This window comes from Mchenga conophoros, linkage group LG5, assembly GCF_057382185.1.
Source record: "Mchenga conophoros isolate Kocher_MC1m ecotype Shallow Benthic linkage group LG5, M_conophoros_male_GT1.1, whole genome shotgun sequence".
NCBI classification, from domain to species: Eukaryota; Metazoa; Chordata; class Actinopteri; order Cichliformes; family Cichlidae; genus Mchenga; species Mchenga conophoros.
In genome coordinates this window covers 40,484,594-40,504,910 of record NC_140530.1, presented here as the reverse complement: position 1 = coordinate 40,504,910, position 20,317 = coordinate 40,484,594, and the positions used below count along the sequence as shown (strand labels likewise).

The window sequence follows — 20,317 nt, the reverse complement described above, 5'->3', positions numbered from 1 at the left end:
CTATGGGTAGCCCGGCCATGCCCCACAGCTTGCATATAAAACCTCTGTGCAGAAGTGAAACCAGCGATTGATGTCCACTTGGTAGTGCATATGTGTGCTTAGTGAGCTCCAACCCTGCTTTGCTGCCAAAAGGCACAAAAGCTATCTGTACAGGTGCAATATGTAACGGAGTGGAGAGACTGTCTGTCACTCAGAGAACCAAGGTTACAGTGGAACCACACAGTTTGTTGGCCTTCACACCAAACTGCAGAACACGAATCTTCATATTTACAAGATCATCTTGTCTTTCCTACGGAGCACAGAGAGATTATCAACAACATTCAAACTCGATAAGACTGAGTTTAAATGAAACAAACACGTCTCTAAGCTCCACAGCTCTACATTTACAGATTCAAAGACTAATAGACATCTCACGTTATTATAAAAGCTTTATTCTGACCCATGAATGTAGAAAGTTATTAGTACTTATGTATGTCTGGAATGTTTGTGGATGAAGCATGTGTCTGTGATCTGCTCCTCGCAGCTTTTGGTGGCTGACCGTGACAGGCTGCCAGTGAGAGCAGAAGCCTGTCTGTGTCTGTACTCGGATACAAATGTAGATAAAGCTGCTCTCTTTCTGTCATTCTCCCCTCAGGATACGTGATGATATCTGCCAAAAAATATCCAAATAAAAACACAATTCAGAGATTTCTAAACTTTATTCAACACACTGATGATCAGGACTTTTTCCAACGAAACAACCAATCAGAGTAGGAGAGAGTGTGTCCCTCCAGGCAATCTAATTTAGCACCAGCTCTGATTAAAGGCAGAGGAGTATGTTGATGAGAACCAGGTGCAGGTTTCCCGTTGTGAAGGTCAGAGGTCAGAGCCCTCCTGCTGCAGCAGCAGGTCCACAGCAGCCTCCACGTCCTCCACCATGTAACTCGGCTCCATCAGGTCAGGCTCCGGTACCAGGTCTCTGTGACCGTGAAACACCGTCTCCATGATGCTGCTATTCTGGTCACTAGGCAGTGGGAAACGGGGATTGTAGACACCTGTGCACACCTGAGGACAGGTACATGGGAAGATAAGCATTTTTGCACTCTTATTATTTTGAACTCAGATGTCCTCAGATGTGCTTTTATTTTGAAGGACTAAATCGCTGATGCTCAAAATCAAAATTAGGCTTAATAGCCCTGATTTACTGACTTGGTGTTGGCTCTCTCTGCAATACAGTATCACTTCCTGTTCCTGTTACAGTTCACAGATGTTTTTGTTTAGCCTGTTTAGTTTTAGATAATGACTTATCTTATGGTGTGATCGTCACATGCTTTATCCAAAGAGCACTCTGTGTTGATTCACCCACTAATTACAGTCACAGTATTCACTCACTGTCTTTAGGGATTCACTAACTTAGCTTAGCTTAGCTACGCTTAGCTTGCAGCCGAGTCGCTAGCAGCAGGGCCTCTTCACCTGTTCATCCTGCACTTTCCTGCTCCTTGTGTCAGACATTTAATCACTCCTTGGCCTCCTTTACTAATAACAATACATGTCATAAATGTAGCCTGTTTAAAGCTCTGGAGGCCAGGATTACTGAATTGGGGAGGTGGGAAGTAACCAGGTAATTATACATCGTTACTGTGCTGAAGTAGAAATTTCAAGTGTATGTATCTGAGTATTTAATTTTTGACAATTTCCTACATTTTGCACCTCATGTTTTCATTACTTTAGGTTCAATGATATAATTTATAGTGTTTATACTTGGAAGTTAAAGCAGGCTGGAGTGAGTGCAAATGTGCTCATAGTAATCCTTCCCACTTTAACCTATGACTGTACTCATTTTTTTGTCCAGATGTGGAGGTAAAGTCACCCTCTAAAATGTAGGCAACCAAAAAAATAATTATCCATCTTCATCCGCTTTATCCGAGGCCGGGTCGCGGGAGCAGCAGCCTAAGCAAAGAGGCCCAGACCTCCCTCTCCCCAGCCACCTCCTCCATCTTATCCGGGGGAATACCAAGGCGTTCCCAGGCCAGCCGAGAGATATAATCTCTCCAGCGTGTCCTGGGTCTGCCCCGGGGCCTCCTCCCGGTGGGACATGCCTGGAACACCTCACCCAGGAGGCGCCCAGGGGGCATCCTTGTCAGATGCCCGAACCACCTCAACTGGCTCCTTTCGATGTGGAGCAGCAGCGGCTCTACTCTGAGCCCCTCCCGGATGGCCAAACTTCTCACCCTATCTCTAAGGGAGAGGCCAGCCACCCTTCGGAGGAAGCTCATTTCTGCCGCTTGTATCCGCGATCTCGTTCTTTTGGTCACTACCCACAGCTCATGGCCATAGGTGAGGGTAGGGACGTAGATCGACCGGTAAATTGAGAGCTTCGCTTTTACACTCAGCTCCCTCTTCACCATGACGGACCGGTGCAGCATCCGCATTACTGCAGCTGCAGCCCCAATCCGTCTGTCGATCTCCGGCTCCCTTCTCCCATCACTCGCGAACAAGACCCCGAGATACTTGAACTCCTCCACTTGGGGCAGGAACTCATCCCCGACCCGGAGTGGGCACTCCACCCTTTTCCGGCTGAGAACCATGGCCTCAGATTTGGAGGTGCTGATCCTCATTCCTGCTGCTTCACACTCGGCTGCGAACCGTTCCAGTGCGAGCTGGAGGCCCTCACCCGATGAAGCCAACAGAACCACATCATCTGCAAAAATCAGATATGAGATTCTGAGGCCACCAAAGCGAAAGCCCTCCGCCACTTGGCTGCGCCTAGAAATCCTGTCCATAAAAATTATGAACAGAACCGGAGACAAAGGGCAGCCCTGGCGGAGCCCATCACCCACCGGGAACGAGTCCGACTTATTGCCGGCAATGCGAACCAAGCTCTTGCAACGGTTGTATAGGGATCGAATGGCCCGTAGCAATGGGCCAGACACCCCATACTCCCGCAACACCTCCCACAGGACACCCCGAGGAACACGGTCGAATGCCTTCTCCAAGTCCACAAAACACATGTAGACTGGTTGGGCAAACTCCCATGCACCCTCAAGTATCCTCGAGAGGATAAAGAGCTGGTCCAGTGTTCCGCGACCAGGACGAAAACTGCATTGTTCCTCCTGTATCCGAGGTTCGACTAGCGGACGAACTCTCCTTTCCAGCACCCTGGCATAGACTTTCCCAGGGAGACTGAGGAGTGTGATCCCCCTGTAGTTGGAACACACCCTCCGGTCCCCCTTCTTAAAGATGGGGACCACCACCCCGGTCTGCCAGTCCACAGGTACTGCCCCTGATCTCCACGCAACATTGCAGAGGCGTGTCAAGCAGGACAGCCCTACAACGTCCAGAGCCTTCAGGAACTCGGGGCGGACCTCATCAACACCAGGGGCTCTGCCACCAAGGAGTTGTTTAACTGCCTCAGTGACCTCGCCCCCGGAAATTGGCAGGTCATTCCCCTCATCCCCAGACTCTGCTTCCTCCTCGGAAGACGTGTCAGTGGGATTAAGGAGGTCCTCGAAGTATTCCTTCCACCGCCTGACAATTTTCTCAGTCGAAGTCAGCAGCGCTCTGCCAGCACTATACACAGTGCAGGTAGAGCACCGCTTTCCCCTCCTGAGACGCCTGACGGTTTGCCAGAATCTCTTCCGAAAGTCTTTTTCCATGGCCTCTCCGAACTCCTCCCACACCCGAGTTTTTGCTTCAGCCACTGCCCAAGCCGCATTCCGCTTGGCCTGTCGATACCTGTCGGCTGCCTCCAGAGTCCCACAGGCTAACCAAGCCCGATAGGACTCCTTCTTCAGCCTGGTGGCTCCCTTCACCTCTGGTGTCCACCATTTGGTTCGGGGATTACCACCACGGCAGGCACCAACCACCTTGCGGCCACAGCCCAATGCAGCAGCTTCGGCAATGGAGACGCTGAACATGGTCCATTCGGACTCAATGTCCCCAGTCTCCCTCGGAATGCTGTTGAAGCTCTGCCGGAGGTGTGCGTTGAAGATCGCGCGGACTGGGGTCTCTGCTAGACGTTCCCAGCACACCCTCACTACGCGTTTAGGTGCACCAGGTCTGTCCAGCGTCCTCCCCCGCCACCTGATCCAACTCACCACCAGGTGGTGATCAGTTGACAGCTCAGCCCCTCTCTTTACCAGAGTGTCCAGAACATATGGTCGCAGGTCTGGTGATACGATTACAAAATCGATCATCGACCTATGGCCTAGAGCGTCCTGGTGCCACGTGCACTTATGGACACTCTTATGTTAGAACAGGGTGTTCGTTATGGCCAAACTGTGATTAGCACAGAAGTCCAATAACAAAGCACCGCTCGGGTTCAGATCAGGGAGGCCGTTCCTCCCAATCACGCCCCTCCAGATCTCGCTGTCGTTACCCACGTGAGCATTGAAGTCTCCCAGCAGGACAACAGAGTCTCCAGGTGGAGCACCTTCCAGCACCCCCACCCCCTAGGACTCTAAGAAGGCTGGGTACTCTGAACTGCCACTCGGCCCATAAGCGCAGATGACAGTCAGGACCCGTTCCCCGACCCTAAGGCGCAGGGAACAAACCCTCTCATCCACCGGGAAAAACCCCAACGTACCGGCAGCAAGCCGAGGGCATATTAGAATACCCACCCCAGCCCGCCGCCTCTCACCAGGGGCAACTCCAGACTGAGACAGAGTCCAGCCCCTCTCCAGGAGACTGGTTCCAGAGCCCAAGCCATGTGTAGAGGTGAGCCCGACTATATCTAGCCGGTACCTCTCAACCTCACGCACTAACTCAGGCTCCTTCCCCACCAGAGAGGTGACATTCCATGTCCCTATTGCCAGTCTTGGCAGCCGGGGGTCAGTGCGCCAGGGCCTCCGCTCCTGGCCGCCACCCGGCACACAATGCACCCGACCCCTATGGCGCCTCCTGCGGGTGGTGGGCCTGGGGGAGGATGGGCCCATGTCTCCTCTTCGGGCTGTGCCCGGCCGGGCCCCATGGACTAAGGCCTGGCCACCAGACGCTCGCCCTCGGGCACCCTCCCCGGGCCTGGCTCCAGGGCGGGGCCCCGGTAACCCTATCCCAGGCAGGGTAAACTGTTCCGTCGGGGGAAAAAAAATTATTATTTTATAATAATAATAATAATAATCATATTGATAATGCACAAAGCTCTGTTTATATACAAATAGGTGGTAGAATTGTTGTTCAAGGAACCGCTTTTTATTTTCTTACTTTGAGTACATTTCAGAGCCCGTACTTTTCAGTTTTACTTAAGTAAAGAAGTTGATTCAATACTTTTTTTTTGTTTTTTAAACAAAAGTGCCTGTACTTCTAGTTAAATAAAGAATGTCGGTACTTTTTTTTTGACAATTTTTATTTGTTTAGGAACATTTTTATGCAACAAGATAAAAGAAAAAAGAAAAAGAAAAAACAGAAACAGTATGAGGTCATGGGAAGATAACATACGTCCGTACATACATCTGCACATCCACACATACATATGTCAGCAAGTCTGCATTACTAATTCTATGCATTAAAGGGCGCTGCCACAAGCTGTAAAGTCCAGCCATTTTCTCCATCGTCTCCTTCCCAAATCTCCCTGCAGTCGCAGAGTGAAAGTCATACAGTCCATCAATTTGACGTCTTCCACTATAGAGGTAAAAAGTGTTACAGTGGGAGGGTCTCTACAGAGCCAGCGTTTTGTTATGGCCTTCCTCGCAGAAGCCAAGAGAACTTTCAGAAGGTAAACATCATCTGCAGCTAAATCGTCTGTAAAATATCCCAGATACAATGAGGTAAATGTACAAGACACGTGGAATCCCAACACCTCTGAAATTATCTTTACAACTTCCGTCCAGAAGGGTTGTATGAGTGGGCAGGACCAGAATACATGACCGTAATCAGCCATGTCTTCCCCACAATTCCTCCAGCAAAACGCAGGTGTAGCACTGAATTTAGACTTCTGTTTAGGCGTTATGAAATAGCGTATAATGTTCTTCCAGCAGAAGTCCCGCTACATGTTGGAGTGAAAATATTAACAATCGAGAAGTCTCCACGGACACAGCTCTTCAGTCTTTTGCCAATATAGTCACGGAGTTGCAAGTATCGAAAAAAGTCTTGTTTCTCGAGATCGTAAGTCTTGCATAGGGTATCAAAAGCCATAATTTTAGATTTTACAATAACCAAACACCCAGCAGTGATTCCATGCAACACCCATTGTTTAAATCTACTATCGTGGGAAGCAGGTAAAAAAATCAGGGTCATACGCTGGCCACCTCAGAAGTTTTATCTCTTCCTGGAGTTGCGCCTGCTTGACCACTCCCCTCCATATTTTTAATGTAAAAGTGACCCAGTGGCTGGGCGTCAAGGTATCGTCCAAATCAGAAGCTGCGTGACCAAGTCTAGACTGGATTGGCGTGTCCGAGAGAGACATCTCAATAGTCTTCCACCTCGCACAAAAAGATGGATTACACCAACACACCAAGGACCTCAGCTGAGCAGATAAGTAGTAATTCCTTAATGAAGGTAGAGCCAAGCCCCCTTTTTCTTTCGGCAACTGAAAAGTAGAGAACTTCACCCTTGGTCTTTTGTTAAGCCAAATGAATCTCGAAATCTGTTTATTCCATTCTCTGAATTGCTTCTCTGGAATTTGAATAGGTAAAGCAAGAAAAAGAGTAGTTTGGGGAGAATATTCATTTTAATTATCTGTATCCTGTTGCCAAGGTCGAGAGGGAGCAAGGCCCAAATGTTGAGATCGCTATATATTTCTCTATTAATATGACTGTAATTAATATCATACAGTTGTGTCAGATCTCTAGGCAGAAACACTCCCAAATATTTGATAGCAGTTGCCTCCCAATTAAACTTGAATTTTGCCAGTAGTGTCTGGTCCGGAGAAAAATTAAATGTCAGAACTTGAGTTTTTTTGACATTAAGGACATACCCTGAATACAGGCCATATGTTTCCAACATCCCCATTAACACTGGTATACCTGAGCTGGGATCCGTGATTGTCACCAAGACATCGTCTGCGTATAAACACACCTTGTACTCGTCCCCTCCTATTACAATCCCTTTCAACGATGTTTCCTGACGTATAGCCTGGGCTAGAGGTTCGATAAACAAGTTGAAGAGGAAGGGGCTTGCTGGACACCCCTGTCTACATCCTCGTTCTAGAAAAATAGTATCGGAGAGGCTACCGTTAATTTTTATTCTGGCAGTAGGGAGAGAATAAAGAGCTTGGAAACATCTTATAAACTCGCTACAGAAACCAAATCTTTTCATCACTAGGAAGAGGAAGTCCCAATTCACTGAATCATATGCTTTTTCAGCATCTAAGCTAAGAATAACTGAGCTTGTTTTCTTATTATTAATGTGTTCGATGATGTGTAAAGCTCGGCTAATATTATCGTGGGTTTGTCTATTTGTCTATTTTTCAAGAAACCCGTTTGGTCTTCATCAATCAAAGAAGGCATTACAGCATCCATTCTTCGCACCAAAATAGTTGTGTATAGTTTATAATCTGAGTTCAGGACACTTATCGGCCTATAAGATTTGCAGTTTAGTCTATCCTGTCCCCCCCTTTGGCAAAACAGATATGAAGGCCTCCTTCCAAGAAGGAGGTACCAGACCTCCTTTCAAAATATAATTAAAACTAGTTTCCAACAGGGGAAGAAGGCTTTCCCTCATGGTTTTGTACCATTCGTCAGGGAGCCCATCGGTACCTGGTGATTTATTGGATTTAAGGCTTTAAAAGAAATAGCTTTAATTATTTCTTCCCGAGATATTAAGGACGTTAACTTATTATTTGCCTCTCGACCAATCGTAGGCAGGTCTAAGGAATTCAAAAAGTCAGTCATCTTATTTACATCACCCTGAGTAGATTGACTATATAAGGATTTGTAATACATTTCAAATGCTTTTTGAATTTTATCCAGGTCAGTTACAACATTGTTACCAACCGGGTCTCTAATCTTATAAATATTATTTTCAGCTTGCTGTTTTCTAATCCGCCACGCCAACTGCTTCGCCGCCTTAGGCCCCGCCTCATAATACCTCTGTTTCATAAATCTTATGTTTTTCTCTACTTCTTCGCTCAATATCTTATCTATCTCCTGCTTAATCGGTCTGATCTGGTGGGTTACTGTAGTATTTTTATCCTTTAGACCTGACTGTTCCAAGGCCATTAATCTATTCTGCAGTTGTAACAATTCTTGTGACTTTTTCTTTTTAATCATGGTCGACCACGCAATTATTTTTCCTCTGAGGACAGCTTTGGCTGCATCCCATACAATACTGTGATTTGTCTCTCCATTATTGTCCTGCAGGTACAAGTTAAGATCGGCTGTCATTTGTTTCACAAAAGCGGGGTCATTTAACATACCGGTATTTAGTCTCCACAAAGTTGTCTTCCGTGTCCCGTCCAAATGTAACGTTATATAAAGTCCACTGTGGTCAGAGACATCTCTTGGACCTATTCTGCAATCTTTTATCCTGTGTAAATCCCTATTAAACATAAAACAGTAATCTATCCTCGAATACACTGAGTGTCGAGCAGAGTAAAAAGTGAATCCTGACGCTGACCCATGGATAGATCGCCACACATCAATAAGTCCTAATTCCGTTAACATTCCTTTAACCCGTTTCCCTCCAGACGTGCTTTTCCTGTCCCTATTATTTGAGTCTAATCTGGGATTTAACAGTAAATTAAAATCTCCTGCACAAATAAGAGTTCCCACCGTTTCCTTAGAGATCAAATCAAATATCTTCTTAAAGAAGCTTGCGTTGCTTCCTGGGGGTGCATAGACATTTAATAGTGTGACCGCCTTATTCTCTATTCTACCTTTTACTAAAACAAACCGACCTTCCTTATCACTTATAGTAGATATATGTTCAAATTTTATTTTATTTGAGATAAGGATAGCTACTCCTCGTTTTTTCCCGGCCCTATACGATGAATAGAATGTATGTCTGAAACCCATCTTTTTTAATTTCTCATGTTCTGCATTATCTAGATGAGTTTCTTGCCAATATGCCAAATCTACGGTCTCCTTTTTCAATTTGGCAAATTAATTTGCTTCTTTTAATAGGGCTATTCAGGCCATTTACATTTAGTGACAGCATTTTATAGAAATTATAAGCCATCAAGTGGAGATGTGGAATACAACATAATCAACCCAGACCTCAGAACATCACAACCAGAACTCACTGAACAGCAAACACACCAAACATTAACAAGAGCTTCCAATACAAAGGATATAAGAGTGTCCTTTGACATTGAGGGGACTGGCCACAAGGTGGGGCTCCTCATCCGACAAGAGGGGAGTGACCGACAAAAAAGCCAAAAAAGGGCAAAGAATAAGCAAAAACAGTCTCTTATCGCTACTAGACATAACGTGGTGGTTCTCTAACCATGTCCGTAGGCACCAACCTAAAGAAATATGAATTCTGAAGGATACGAAAGTCAGTGTTCCTGCGGTTAGATTATCAAAACTCTACCGCCAGCTATCTCACCGTTGTCCCGCCATCAGCTGTTCACTCGTCTGCTGGCACTTTTTCTTGCTCCCTCCGGAATGCTTGGAGTTTTTCCCACACGTGCTGCTGGAAGCCGCCCCCGCAGTGTGCTGTCTGCGTTTCCCAAGGAAGTAGGAAGTGTCCTCTGTCATCCTGTTGGTTTGGTTCCCCAAAGTGATCTTACCCACGGCTATTCCCCGCTTTCTTAAATCCTCGGCAGCTTGGCTCGCGGTATTATATAGGACATTGCCTGACGCATAAAACACTCTCATCTTACTTAGTGGTGTCTGGAAACGGATCCCGTTGTCCTTCAAAGCCTTCTTAACTGGGATATATTCCCGTCTCCTTTTCTGCACTTCCAGGGAGTAGTCATGATCGAAATACACCCGTTTGTTTTGGATATGTACCCCTTTGTTCCATGCCGTGCGGAGAATCTCTTCTTTAACGGAGAACTGGAGGAAGCGCACTATTATTGAGTGTGGTGGGGCGTTCGGGGGTGGTTTTGGTCCCAACGCGCGGTGTGCGCGCTCAATGCCGAGAGCACGGTCCGGGCCGAAATCTTCGCCTAGGTGTTCTTTGATCAGATTTTCAACAAAGGTAGTCACCGACGAGCCCTCCGAGTTTTCCGGTACGCCGTAGATCCGGATGTTTTTGCGCCTAGCGCGGCCCTCCATATCGGACACCTTTTCCTGAAGCGCCTGTTGATTTTCCAACAGCTGCACAAGTGTATCCCTAACACCAATGTCCCAGCGTTGTCTGTGAAGGTTCTCAGTCATCCAGGTCATCGTAGTCAAAGGAGCTTGCAAAGAAAAGCGTCTGGACTTCTTTAAGTTGCTTGAAGACGTTTCACCTCTCATCCGAGAAGCTTCTTCAGTTCTAAGGTCAAATGGTGGAGAGTCCCAGATATAAACCTAGTGGGAGTTTCCCCCCACAGAGCAGCTACAAAAAGAAAGTTATAGCTTGCATTCAGGACCTTGAAAAGGACAAAATCACTGACCGCCTTGCATATCACCGCCTTTACCCAGGGGATGCCATACCCTGCATTTACGGACTTCCTAAAATCCACAAGGAAGCTGTCCCACTCAGACCCATAGTCAGTAGCATAAACTCAGCCACTTACAACATTGCTAAACACCTTGCTACCATCCTTGCTCCTCTCGTGGGGAACACCCCACACCACATCAAGAACTCCACCGACTTCACCGACAAGGTCCAGAAACTTACCCTGGATCCAGATGAAACCATGGTGTCCTTTGATGTAGTCTCTCTCTTCACTTGCATACCCACCAAGGAGGCCGTGGAGACTGTCAGAAAACGACTACAAGAAGACAGCTCGTTGGAAGACAGGACCAACTTCACACCCGATCAGATCTGCACACTGTTAGACCTCTGCCTCACCACAACATACTTCAAATATAACGAAGGCTTCTACAGACAAAAACATGGCTGTGCCATGGGCTCCCCCGTGTCACCTATTGTAGCAACCTTTACATGGAGGAAGTGGAAAGGAAGGCTCTTGGCTCTTTCAAAGGAAGAGTACCCAGCCACTGGTACAGATATGTGGATGACACCTGGGTCAAAATCAAGACACAAGAAGTGGAATCCTTCACTGCGCACATCAACGCTGTGGATAAAAACATCAAGTTCACCAGGGAAGACACAAAGGACGACTGTTTGCCTTTCCTGGACTGCGCCATGCACATTGAAGAGAACGGCAACCTCAACATCGAAGTTTACGGGAAGCCCACACACACGGACCAGTACCTCCTCTTTGACTCCCATCACCCTCTGGAACACAAACTTGGAGTAATTAGGACCCTACACCACGGGGCAGAACATGTTCCCTCTAAGCCTGAAGGAAAAAAGAAGGAACACACACATGTAAAGGAAGCACTCAAAACGTGCGGCTATCCTAAATGGGCGTTCTTAAAGTCAGCAAAGAGGCACAGAAAAGAAGACCAGACACCAGCGAGGGAGGATAAGAAGGACAGACGCAACAACATTGTCATCCCCTATGTAGCCGGTGTATCAGAGAAACTCAGGAGAGTTTTCTCCAAGCACGACATCCCGGTGCATTTCAGACCCAGCAACACGCTCAGACAGAAACTGGTTCACCCGAAAGACAAAACGCTAAAACACAAACTTAACAATGTGGTGTATGCTGTACAGTGCAGCGAGGAATGCCCAGACCTCTACATTGGAGAGACCAAACAGCCACTTCACAAGCGCATGGCACAACACAGAAGAGCCACCTCCACAGGACAAGACTCAGCATCCATCTGCATCTTAAGGATAAAGGTCACTCTTTCGAGGATGCCAATGTTCACATTTTGGACAGAGAGGACAGATGGTTTGAAAGAGGAGTGAAAGAAGCTTCTATGTCCACTGTGAGCGACCATCTTTGAACAGAGGCGGGGTTTACGACACCAACTCTCTGCCATCTATAATCCAGTTTTGAGATCCTTCCCAGACGCCTTAACGCCCACTCACATCCTGGGCCATCTGACCTCAGGAAATCACATGATAAGGTGGGGCCAGGTTTCACAATGAGCTCACCCGAAACTCTGGCTGATTGGGACCCACGCCCAGTTTCCCCACCTTGGCTCAGGCGATTAGAGGATCATCAGGGGGTCCTTTTGTCCCTCTGTGGGGGGAAACTCCCACTAGGTTTATATCTGGGACTCTCCACCATTTGACCTTAGAACTGAAGAAGCTTCTCGGATGAGAGGTGAAACGTCTTCAAGCAACTTAAAGAAGTCCAGACGCTTTTCTTTGCAAGCTCCTTTGACAGTGTCCCAGCGTTCCGAGTCAGCCATGTTGTCCTCGACGTGCTTTAGCCGACCAGTCATCTCCTCTACCTGATCCGCCATCTCGTGTAGTCTTTGATTCAATTCCTTAGAGAGTTCAGCCATTTGCTTCTTTACATCCTCCCGAAATTCCGTACCGAATGCTTTGAAGTCACTTTTCAATTTGGTTCGCAATGTAGCCATTTCAGCCACCAGTACGCTACTCACAGCATCCCGAAGCCAAACCAGACCTTCACCTCGGTCGCCATCTTGTCCCGATGAGAGGCTTGCCTCACTAGCCGCGGCGTCCTTCTCCATTTCACAGTCAAGAATGTTTCGTAGCCCGTATCCTCCCTTTTTAGATTTATCCCCACTCATTCTTGCATCGAAAAATGGCAATGTAGCCCTAATACAGCTCTCGAGTCCGGGGAAAACACACGGTTGGTGCCGGAGGTCACTCTCTATGCGGCCATGCGGTGCTACGAGCCACCGGAAGCAGAATGTCTGTACTTTTGTCACCTCTGCTAAATTGGAGACTCGGCTTCGCACCCTTCATTCACCCGTAGCTAGCCAGGCCCCTGTAGCTGGTGCAGCCGAAGATAGCGTAGGCCCCGCTAGCTGTTCCCCGGCAGGTCCCAAGCAGCTGGGGAAAGAGGGCGGCTGGGTCACGGTGAGGAGGAAGCATAGTCCTAAACAGAAGCCCCAGGTACACCACCAACCTGTTCATGTGTCTAACCGTTTTTCCCCACTCGGTGACACACCCGCCGGGGGTCAAACTCTGGTAATTGGTGATTCTGTTCTCAGACATGTGAAGCTAGAGACACCGGCAACCATAGTCAATTGTCTTCCAGGGGCCAGAGCAGGCGACATTGAAGGAAATTTAAAACTGCTGGGTAAGGGTAAACGTAAATTCAGTAAAATCGTAATTCATGTCGGCAGTAATGACACCCGGTTACGCCAATCTGAGGTCCCTAAAATCAATATCGAATCGGTGTGTAACTTTAGACTTTTAATTCATTTGAAAGCCTGATGCTTAGCCTTGTCCACCGCAGCTGTAAAACTCAGAAACCAGTCTTATTGATTATCATCTATCCTCCATCTGGACCTTACACAGAGTTTCTGTCTGATTTCTCAGACTTTTTATTTGATTTAGTGCTCAGCTCAGATAAAATAATTACTGTGGATGTTTTTAACATCCATGTAGATGCTAGAATCACAGCCTTTGCACTCCAACCTCATTATTTAAATTCATTTTTTAATGACCATCCACCATTCAAAAAAAGAAAGATGTAAACCTCAAAGGTGATGTACGTACCAGGATAGAGTGGCACTGAATTGCAGACATTGGCTCCTCCTCTGCCATCACCTCACTTCCCATTCCCCGGGCAACCAGCCTGGTGGTGGTTGTCACAGCAGCATGCCGCTGACCCAGGTAACGGTTGTACAAGTTAGCACCATAGATGTCCGTCATTAGGTTGTCACTAGGAAACAAGAAGACAGTTGGATTAGCCAATAAAGTAGATACTGGTTCCCAAAGTGTGACGCTGGGTCACACCATCAAGTGATTGCTGGTGGGCTGCAAGATGCAGTGTAAAATCTATAATTAATTAATTAAACTCCAAAGCATTCAAAACTTTGTTGTGGAAAATCTTAAATTAAATTGCACCACCATGTGAGTGATAACATTCTACATGCATGCATACAACTGGTGTCAGGAAAGAGCTTGCTATACTAAAGTGAGAAAGTGATGTTACTATTACTAATATGACATGATTAAAATATGTGATTGACACATCAAACGAAATTTCCAGCACAACTACAAACAAAGCCATGATTAAATTATACTTTATTTTTTATTTATCTGACCAATTCCCAATTAGGAACTGCTTTATTTCTCAGTTGGAAAAGTGAAACTGCCACAATAACAGGACAATCAAATAGAGGAGGAGCTATCAGCAGATGTTGTTATAGATGATGTTTTACTGATGATGTCACAGACGGTGTTGTTATAGATGGAGTTACAGATGTGTGGCTAGAGACGGTGTCGTTAAAGATGGAGTTGTTACAGATGGTGTTACAGATGGTGTTGATACAGATGTTGTTCTAGATGGTGTTGATATAGATGTTGTTCTAGATGGTGTTGATACAGATGTTGTTCTAGATGGTGTTGATATAGATGTTGTTCTAGATGGAGTTGTTACAGATGGTGTTGATATAGATGTCGTTACAGATGGAGTTGTTCTAGATGGAGTTGTTACAGATGGTGATGTTGATATAGGAGTTGTTACAGATGGTGATGTTGATATAGGAGTTGTTACAGATGGTGATGTTGATATAGATGTTGTTACAGATGGTGATTTTGTTACAGATGTCATTATAGATGTTGTTACAGATGGTGATGTTGTTACAGATGGTGATGTTGTTACAGATGGTGATGTTGTTACAGATGGTGATGTTGTTACAGATGGAGTCGTTACCAATGTCGTTAAAGATGGAGTTGTTACAGATGGAGTCGTTACCAATGTCGTTAAAGATGGAGTTGTTACAGATGGAGTTGTTACCAATGTCGTTAAAGATGGAGTTGTTACAGATGGAGTCGTTACCAATGTCGTTAAAGATGGAGTTGTTACAGATGGAGTCGTTACCAATGTCGTTAAAGATGGAGTTGTTACAGATGGAGTTGTTACAGATGGTGATGTTGTTACAGATGGTGATGTTGTTACAGATGGTGATGTTGTTACAGATGGTGATGTTGTTACAGATAGTGATGTTGTTACAGATGGTGATGTTGTTACAGATAGTGATGTTGTTACAGATAGTGATGTTGTTACAGATAGTGATGTTGTTACAGATGGTGATGTTGTTACAGATGGTGATGTTGTTACAGATGGTGATGTTGTTACAGATAGTGATGTTGTTATAGATAGTGATGTTGTTACAGATGGTGATGTTGTTACAGATGGGGTTACAGTGTTGTTGTTATTTGTTACAGATTTCGATATGGATGATATTGGTTACCCCACGGCATAGATGGTGTTCAGCCTGCGGTTGCAGTTCTGCTGTCGCAACACCTGCTCAGCATACTGGTAGGTTACCAGACTGGGTTTTCCCAGCAGTGCCTTGTACTCCAGTTCCCGACCCGTCAGCTTCCTGTAGACTGACTCCAGACACAGTAAGAACATCCCATGGCCAAACCTACAGCAACACAGCAGCAGTCAGAGCCATCAGCAGGACGCCTCCACTTTAGCACCTGTGGTAAGTCTGTGGTTGTTACCGTGGTGATGGGGCCTCAGCCATCCACAGCAAGTCCGTGTTGCAGGCTAAGACTGGCAGCTGTGGTGAAAGCTGGGTGTCATACCCACACTCTGGCCTGCCATTGGTCAGAAGCACGTCAATCAGCAGCTGCAAATTGGTCTCCCATCTGACTGGCTCCCCAAACAGGATGATCGCTATGGAAACACCGAAAGTCAGAAAAGGAGCTGATGAAGAAAAGCCATTCCACTTCCTGTGTGTTGGCTGTCTTACCTTGTATCTGGGGGAGACTCTGTGGTGGAGATGACTGAAACAAACAAACAAAGTGATGATGGAATGAACAAACATAACTCTGGAAGAAGAAACACTAATGAGCATGTGGAGTGCAATTTAACTTACTGATTACTGCCATTTTTGCTTTTAAAAAAAAAAAAAAAAAAAATCAGCACTATTTACCAGGTAGAACGAAGTCTCATTCTCACCAATCAGAAACTGTTTGCACAAATGGCTCTGAGTTTAATGTCTGCAGGACTCACAGGAAGTGTGGGATTCCTGCTGTGGTCCACCATGTCCAGCAGGGGGTGGTGTTCTGAGAGCTGCTCCATGGTCATCACCCTCTGAAAACCCAAACTGGAAGAGCCATTCAGGATTGCAACACCCAGATTTTTCATTCAGACGTTCCGACAATTAAAGTCCCGCAATCAAAAAAATCTGTCTGAGTGAAAAACACCTCACAGTGTCTCATCATCCAGACAAATATTTGGAAACATTTGTTAAAATCAGATTAACAAGCAGGATTAAGGTTAACCTGGGGGGTATTCCAGGAACTGTGTTCATCAAACTCCGAGTTTAAAAACAAACTGAGGTGATCAGCTGATCAGAGTTAGTTCAGCCAACTCTGAGCATGTTGAGCCTGAGTTAAGCATGTGCGCAAGTAGAGAAAGAAAGCGCTTTGATTTTAATCCAGGGAACCGAAGAATGCAAAGACATTTATCAGTTTAATCACTTTGCACCACCGATTTCATCAATGCAGACAGAAATGATGTAATTTTTAATAATGTCAGCTATCACAACTTGAATCCATCCATTCGCTTATCCTTTTCAGTGTTGTGGGGGCGCTGGAGCCAATCCCAGTTGTCATAGGGCGAGAGGTGGGGTACACCCTGGACAGGTCGCCAGTCTGTCGCAGGGCTAACACACAGAGACAGACAACCATTCGCACTCACATTCACACCTATGGGCAATTTAGATAGTGGAGATTGATCAATTAACCTAACTGCATGTCTGTGGACGGTGGGAGGAAGCCGGAGTACCCGGGGAGAATCCACGCAAACACGAGGAGAACATGCAAACTCCACACAGAAAGACCCCGGGCTGATGGTGGAATTGAACTCAGGACCTTCTTGCTGTGCGGCAACAGTGCTAACCACCGTGCCACCGTGCTCATGAATCCTAATTTTAGATCTGATTTTAAATCTAATTATTCATCTGAAGTCCAAGAGGGATCTGCACTCGAGTCTGTTTTTAATTAAAAACTGTTTGCTACAGTTAACGACCATTTCATTATTTCAAAAATTCCAGTAAAAATAAAGAATTCCCTGAGTTCTGTCATAACTGGATAAAAATGCTGATAATGTCGCTCTAATATCAGCTTCAAGCTAAAAAAAAGTTAAAAAAAACATCTGGGACGAATCCGATCTGAATCCCTGATCAAAAATCTGTTTCGATCCGTCCTGCTGTGCAAGTGGACTCGGTTTGCTGATCCGTCACGGAGCCCATGTTCTGGCTGATCTGGTTCTGGGTCGACCTGCCGAGGCCGACTCAGGTGATTTTCAGTGGTTACATTTCACGATTACAGTCAGACTGTCTGCAGTGACTTTAAACACATTTAGTTCAGCTTTAGTTTTAAAGTCATCTCAGCCTGAACTTCACTCAAATAAGATCCATTTATCCATCAGTGTGATTGATTATCATAGTTTTTGTAAAAACATCTGCAGATTAATTGTTTGCTCTGAGCTTGGACAGAATTGACTTGAATGAGGAAATGAGTCAGTTGGCTGGTTCAGGTGCAGCAGAGGGGAGGAGTCAGAGAGAAACCATGGCAGCCAGCAGGTTAGTTTGGAGTCTGTTACCATGGTAACTGACTCAGAGTAGAGGTTAACAGTATTTCTGGGACAGAAAAGTTTCCTTCATCTCAGGGTTAGCGCAATCAGAGCTGCAGCTAAACCTGCTTCCTGGAACTCCTCGTGATCTTTCTGTGAGCACCAGGATGAGGTCCTGTCTGCAGTTTTCTGACCCTGATGAACTTTGAGGAGGATACGTGTTGGCGATGTGTGTCACCGGCCCCTGTCCAGACACAAGGACGCATTTATCGTGGAAACTCTTCATCATCTGCAAAGGACTGTGGGAAAGGACCACCTGCTCCGGCGTGATCTACAGACAGAGAGAGACATGAGTGGTCCGAAGAACAGCTGTAGATAAAAGATGGACCCAGCCACTGACGGCGCCTCCACGAGACAAAGTGACGCGCTGATGTTCTTTAGTGTGAGCCATGCTTTAAAAATGGACCCTCGGATGCGCTGTAGACTTGAAGTGGTCCCATGATTCTACATTCAAGTCAGGAGGATTCAGGATGAATCCTGGCGTCCAATCACAGCACAGATATGAGCAACAACACAATGAATTAAAACATTTTAGGGCTGTCAATGTTAACATAATGCAATTAAAATTTTTAACACAAGTAACCCATCTGGAGCGCAGAATGACTCGAAGTCCCTGAAATGTCTCTGTCAGTTTATCCAAAGTCTGTCCGTTCTGCGATCCACATGAATGTTAATCGCATTAATGTTAGCACGTGAACACTAACAGCCTTAAAAATGTTCATGGCAAAACAATGAACTAATTTGAATAAATGTCACTGTCTGACATCATGTTACACAGTGTTGAGCCACACGGGCTCATTTGTAACGGAGGTTAAAGGTGTTAAATTCATAACATTCACAACAAGAATAACACACATGAGTCGTGACACGGGTCAGCTGAGCTGCTCAGAGACAGGAACAGTTACATCCAGCTCTTCAAAATAAGAGCTGAAAGGTGTGTTTTATTGTGTTAACTCATTACTGTGTAAAGTCAAAGTCACAGTAATTTAATGGTCAGTAAAAAGTGTTCAGAATTAGCAGATAGATGATTCTGCTCTCCTGCATCAGCTGCCTTTAAAGAGTAAAAGTATCGGTACTTGTATCAGCAGCTCTACCAACCAGAGCCAACCCCTCGCACCATGTGACAGTCATGTGATGTTAGGGCTATCTTCCTCCTCTCCTCTTCATCACCTCCTGAGTTGAATTTAGAGTCATGGGACCTCTTAAAGTTATAAATTAATGACATTAAAGCCCAACAGAGTCCCGTGAACACGGAGAAGCCCTCAGTGTGTTTATGCAGCCGTGTCACAGCTTCCACAGCGAGAACACGGTGAGCACAGATTAACTTTACCAGAATCACCTGAGACACACACACAGGTAGGGAGGAGGCTCACTGAGAGGTGAGGAAACAGGCTGACTGTGTTAAATTATACGTAAGAGTCCAAAAAAGCTTAAATAATCGATCGGAAGTTCTGCAGCCTCCTACCTGGACGTCCAGCAGGTGAGACAGCTGCTGGGCTTTGTGGTGTCTCTGGCAGCTTCCTGCATTGGTGACGAAGACAGTGGGAAAAAGGAAGTTGTTGTTACTGTCCAGGAGCTTCCTGAAAGCTCGCCGAGCAGCTGGGATCACGGCGGACCCACGCACCAGGACGCCATCCACATCGAAGATGACGCCCGCCTGACGGACAGGTACGAGAGAGAAAGACAAGTTATTCACTTTTCCTCCATCATGTGAAGAAGCCTGCTGTTGTCCGACAAACAGTAAGACACGATCAATAGATTATCAATAGTTATCAGTCTGGGTTCATAGGATGTCATAACACACACACTGACCTGCCTGCTGGAAACATGTCTGACCGTCTGCTGCAGGAAACCTCGACACCACATGACGCGCAGGTCCCTCTGCCGCTCATCGCTCTTTATATCCACACAGCTGCGATGTCACCAGTGGGAGGAGCCTGATGCAGCACACTTGCGTTGTCACCACAAAAAAAGCTTCTGCTCAGCTGACGGTACGGTATTTTCCTGTGACACAGACAGAGATGAGGGATGGGTTACCTGTGGAGGAGAAGAAGGCGTGGCCTCGAGATAACCTGGTCATGTTTGGTCATTAGTTGATTAGCTCCTATATTAAGCTGATAACAGGAATTGAAAAATAGATCCTGTTACCTGAGCTAAACACTCAGCTTTAAGTCTCAGACATGTGATCTATAAATGAAGTGTAAACTGTACCTGTACAGGTGGGAGGAGTCACCTGGATCCAACAGCACCTCAGGTTCAGCTTCAAGTTGAGGTTCAGGGTCACGATTGGTTCACTGGAGATAAGGACGCTGAAGCAGACGCGCACACACACACACACACACACACACACACGCGCACACACACACACAGACAGAGATACACACAGACACACACACACACAGACAGACACACGCACACACACAGACAGACACACGCACACACACACACACACACACACACACACACACACACACAGACAGACACACACACAGACACACACACAGACAGACACACGCACACACACACACAGACAGACACACGCACACACACACACACACACACACACACACACAGACAGAGATACAAACAGACGCACACACACAGATGCACACACACACAGACACACACACAGATGCACACACACACACACACACA

The 20,317-nt window shown here is 46.2% G+C and overlaps 1 protein-coding gene across 1 annotated transcript; it reads right to left on the bottom strand.

The window, feature by feature from the left end:
* Window positions 1-461: 461 nt before the first annotated feature.
* On the bottom strand, window positions 462-20,032 carry LOC146575155 (haloacid dehalogenase-like hydrolase domain-containing 5). The gene is made up of 10 exons (XM_085275364.1): window positions 19,874-20,032; window positions 19,475-19,666; window positions 19,128-19,319; window positions 17,821-17,933; window positions 16,037-16,130; window positions 15,774-15,807; window positions 15,523-15,697; window positions 15,267-15,443; window positions 13,564-13,729; window positions 462-1,044 (listed from the first exon to the last, which is right to left on the bottom strand). The coding sequence occupies exons 2-10, from the start codon at window positions 19,526-19,528 to the stop codon at window positions 856-858; spliced, it is 1,194 nt and encodes a 397-aa protein (XP_085131490.1). The 5' UTR covers window positions 19,529-19,666; window positions 19,874-20,032; the 3' UTR covers window positions 462-855.
* Between the last annotated feature and the right edge of the window lie 285 nt (window positions 20,033-20,317).

What these genes read in the sequence shown, in the direction of transcription:
- LOC146575155 (XM_085275364.1), bottom strand. Translation starts at nt 19,528, where the DNA reads ATGTGGTGTCGAGGTTTCCTGCAGCAGACGGTCAGACATGTTTCCAGC. An exon ending in GTGACACACATCGCCAACAC is followed by an intron (nt 16,131 to 17,820) that starts GTATCCTCCTCA and finishes TGGCTCTTCCAG; the next exon opens with TTTGGGTTTTCAGAGGGTGA. An exon ending in GCTGAGGCCCCATCACCACG is followed by an intron (nt 15,444 to 15,522) that starts GTAACAACCACA and finishes GTGTTGCTGTAG; the next exon opens with GTTTGGCCATGGGATGTTCT.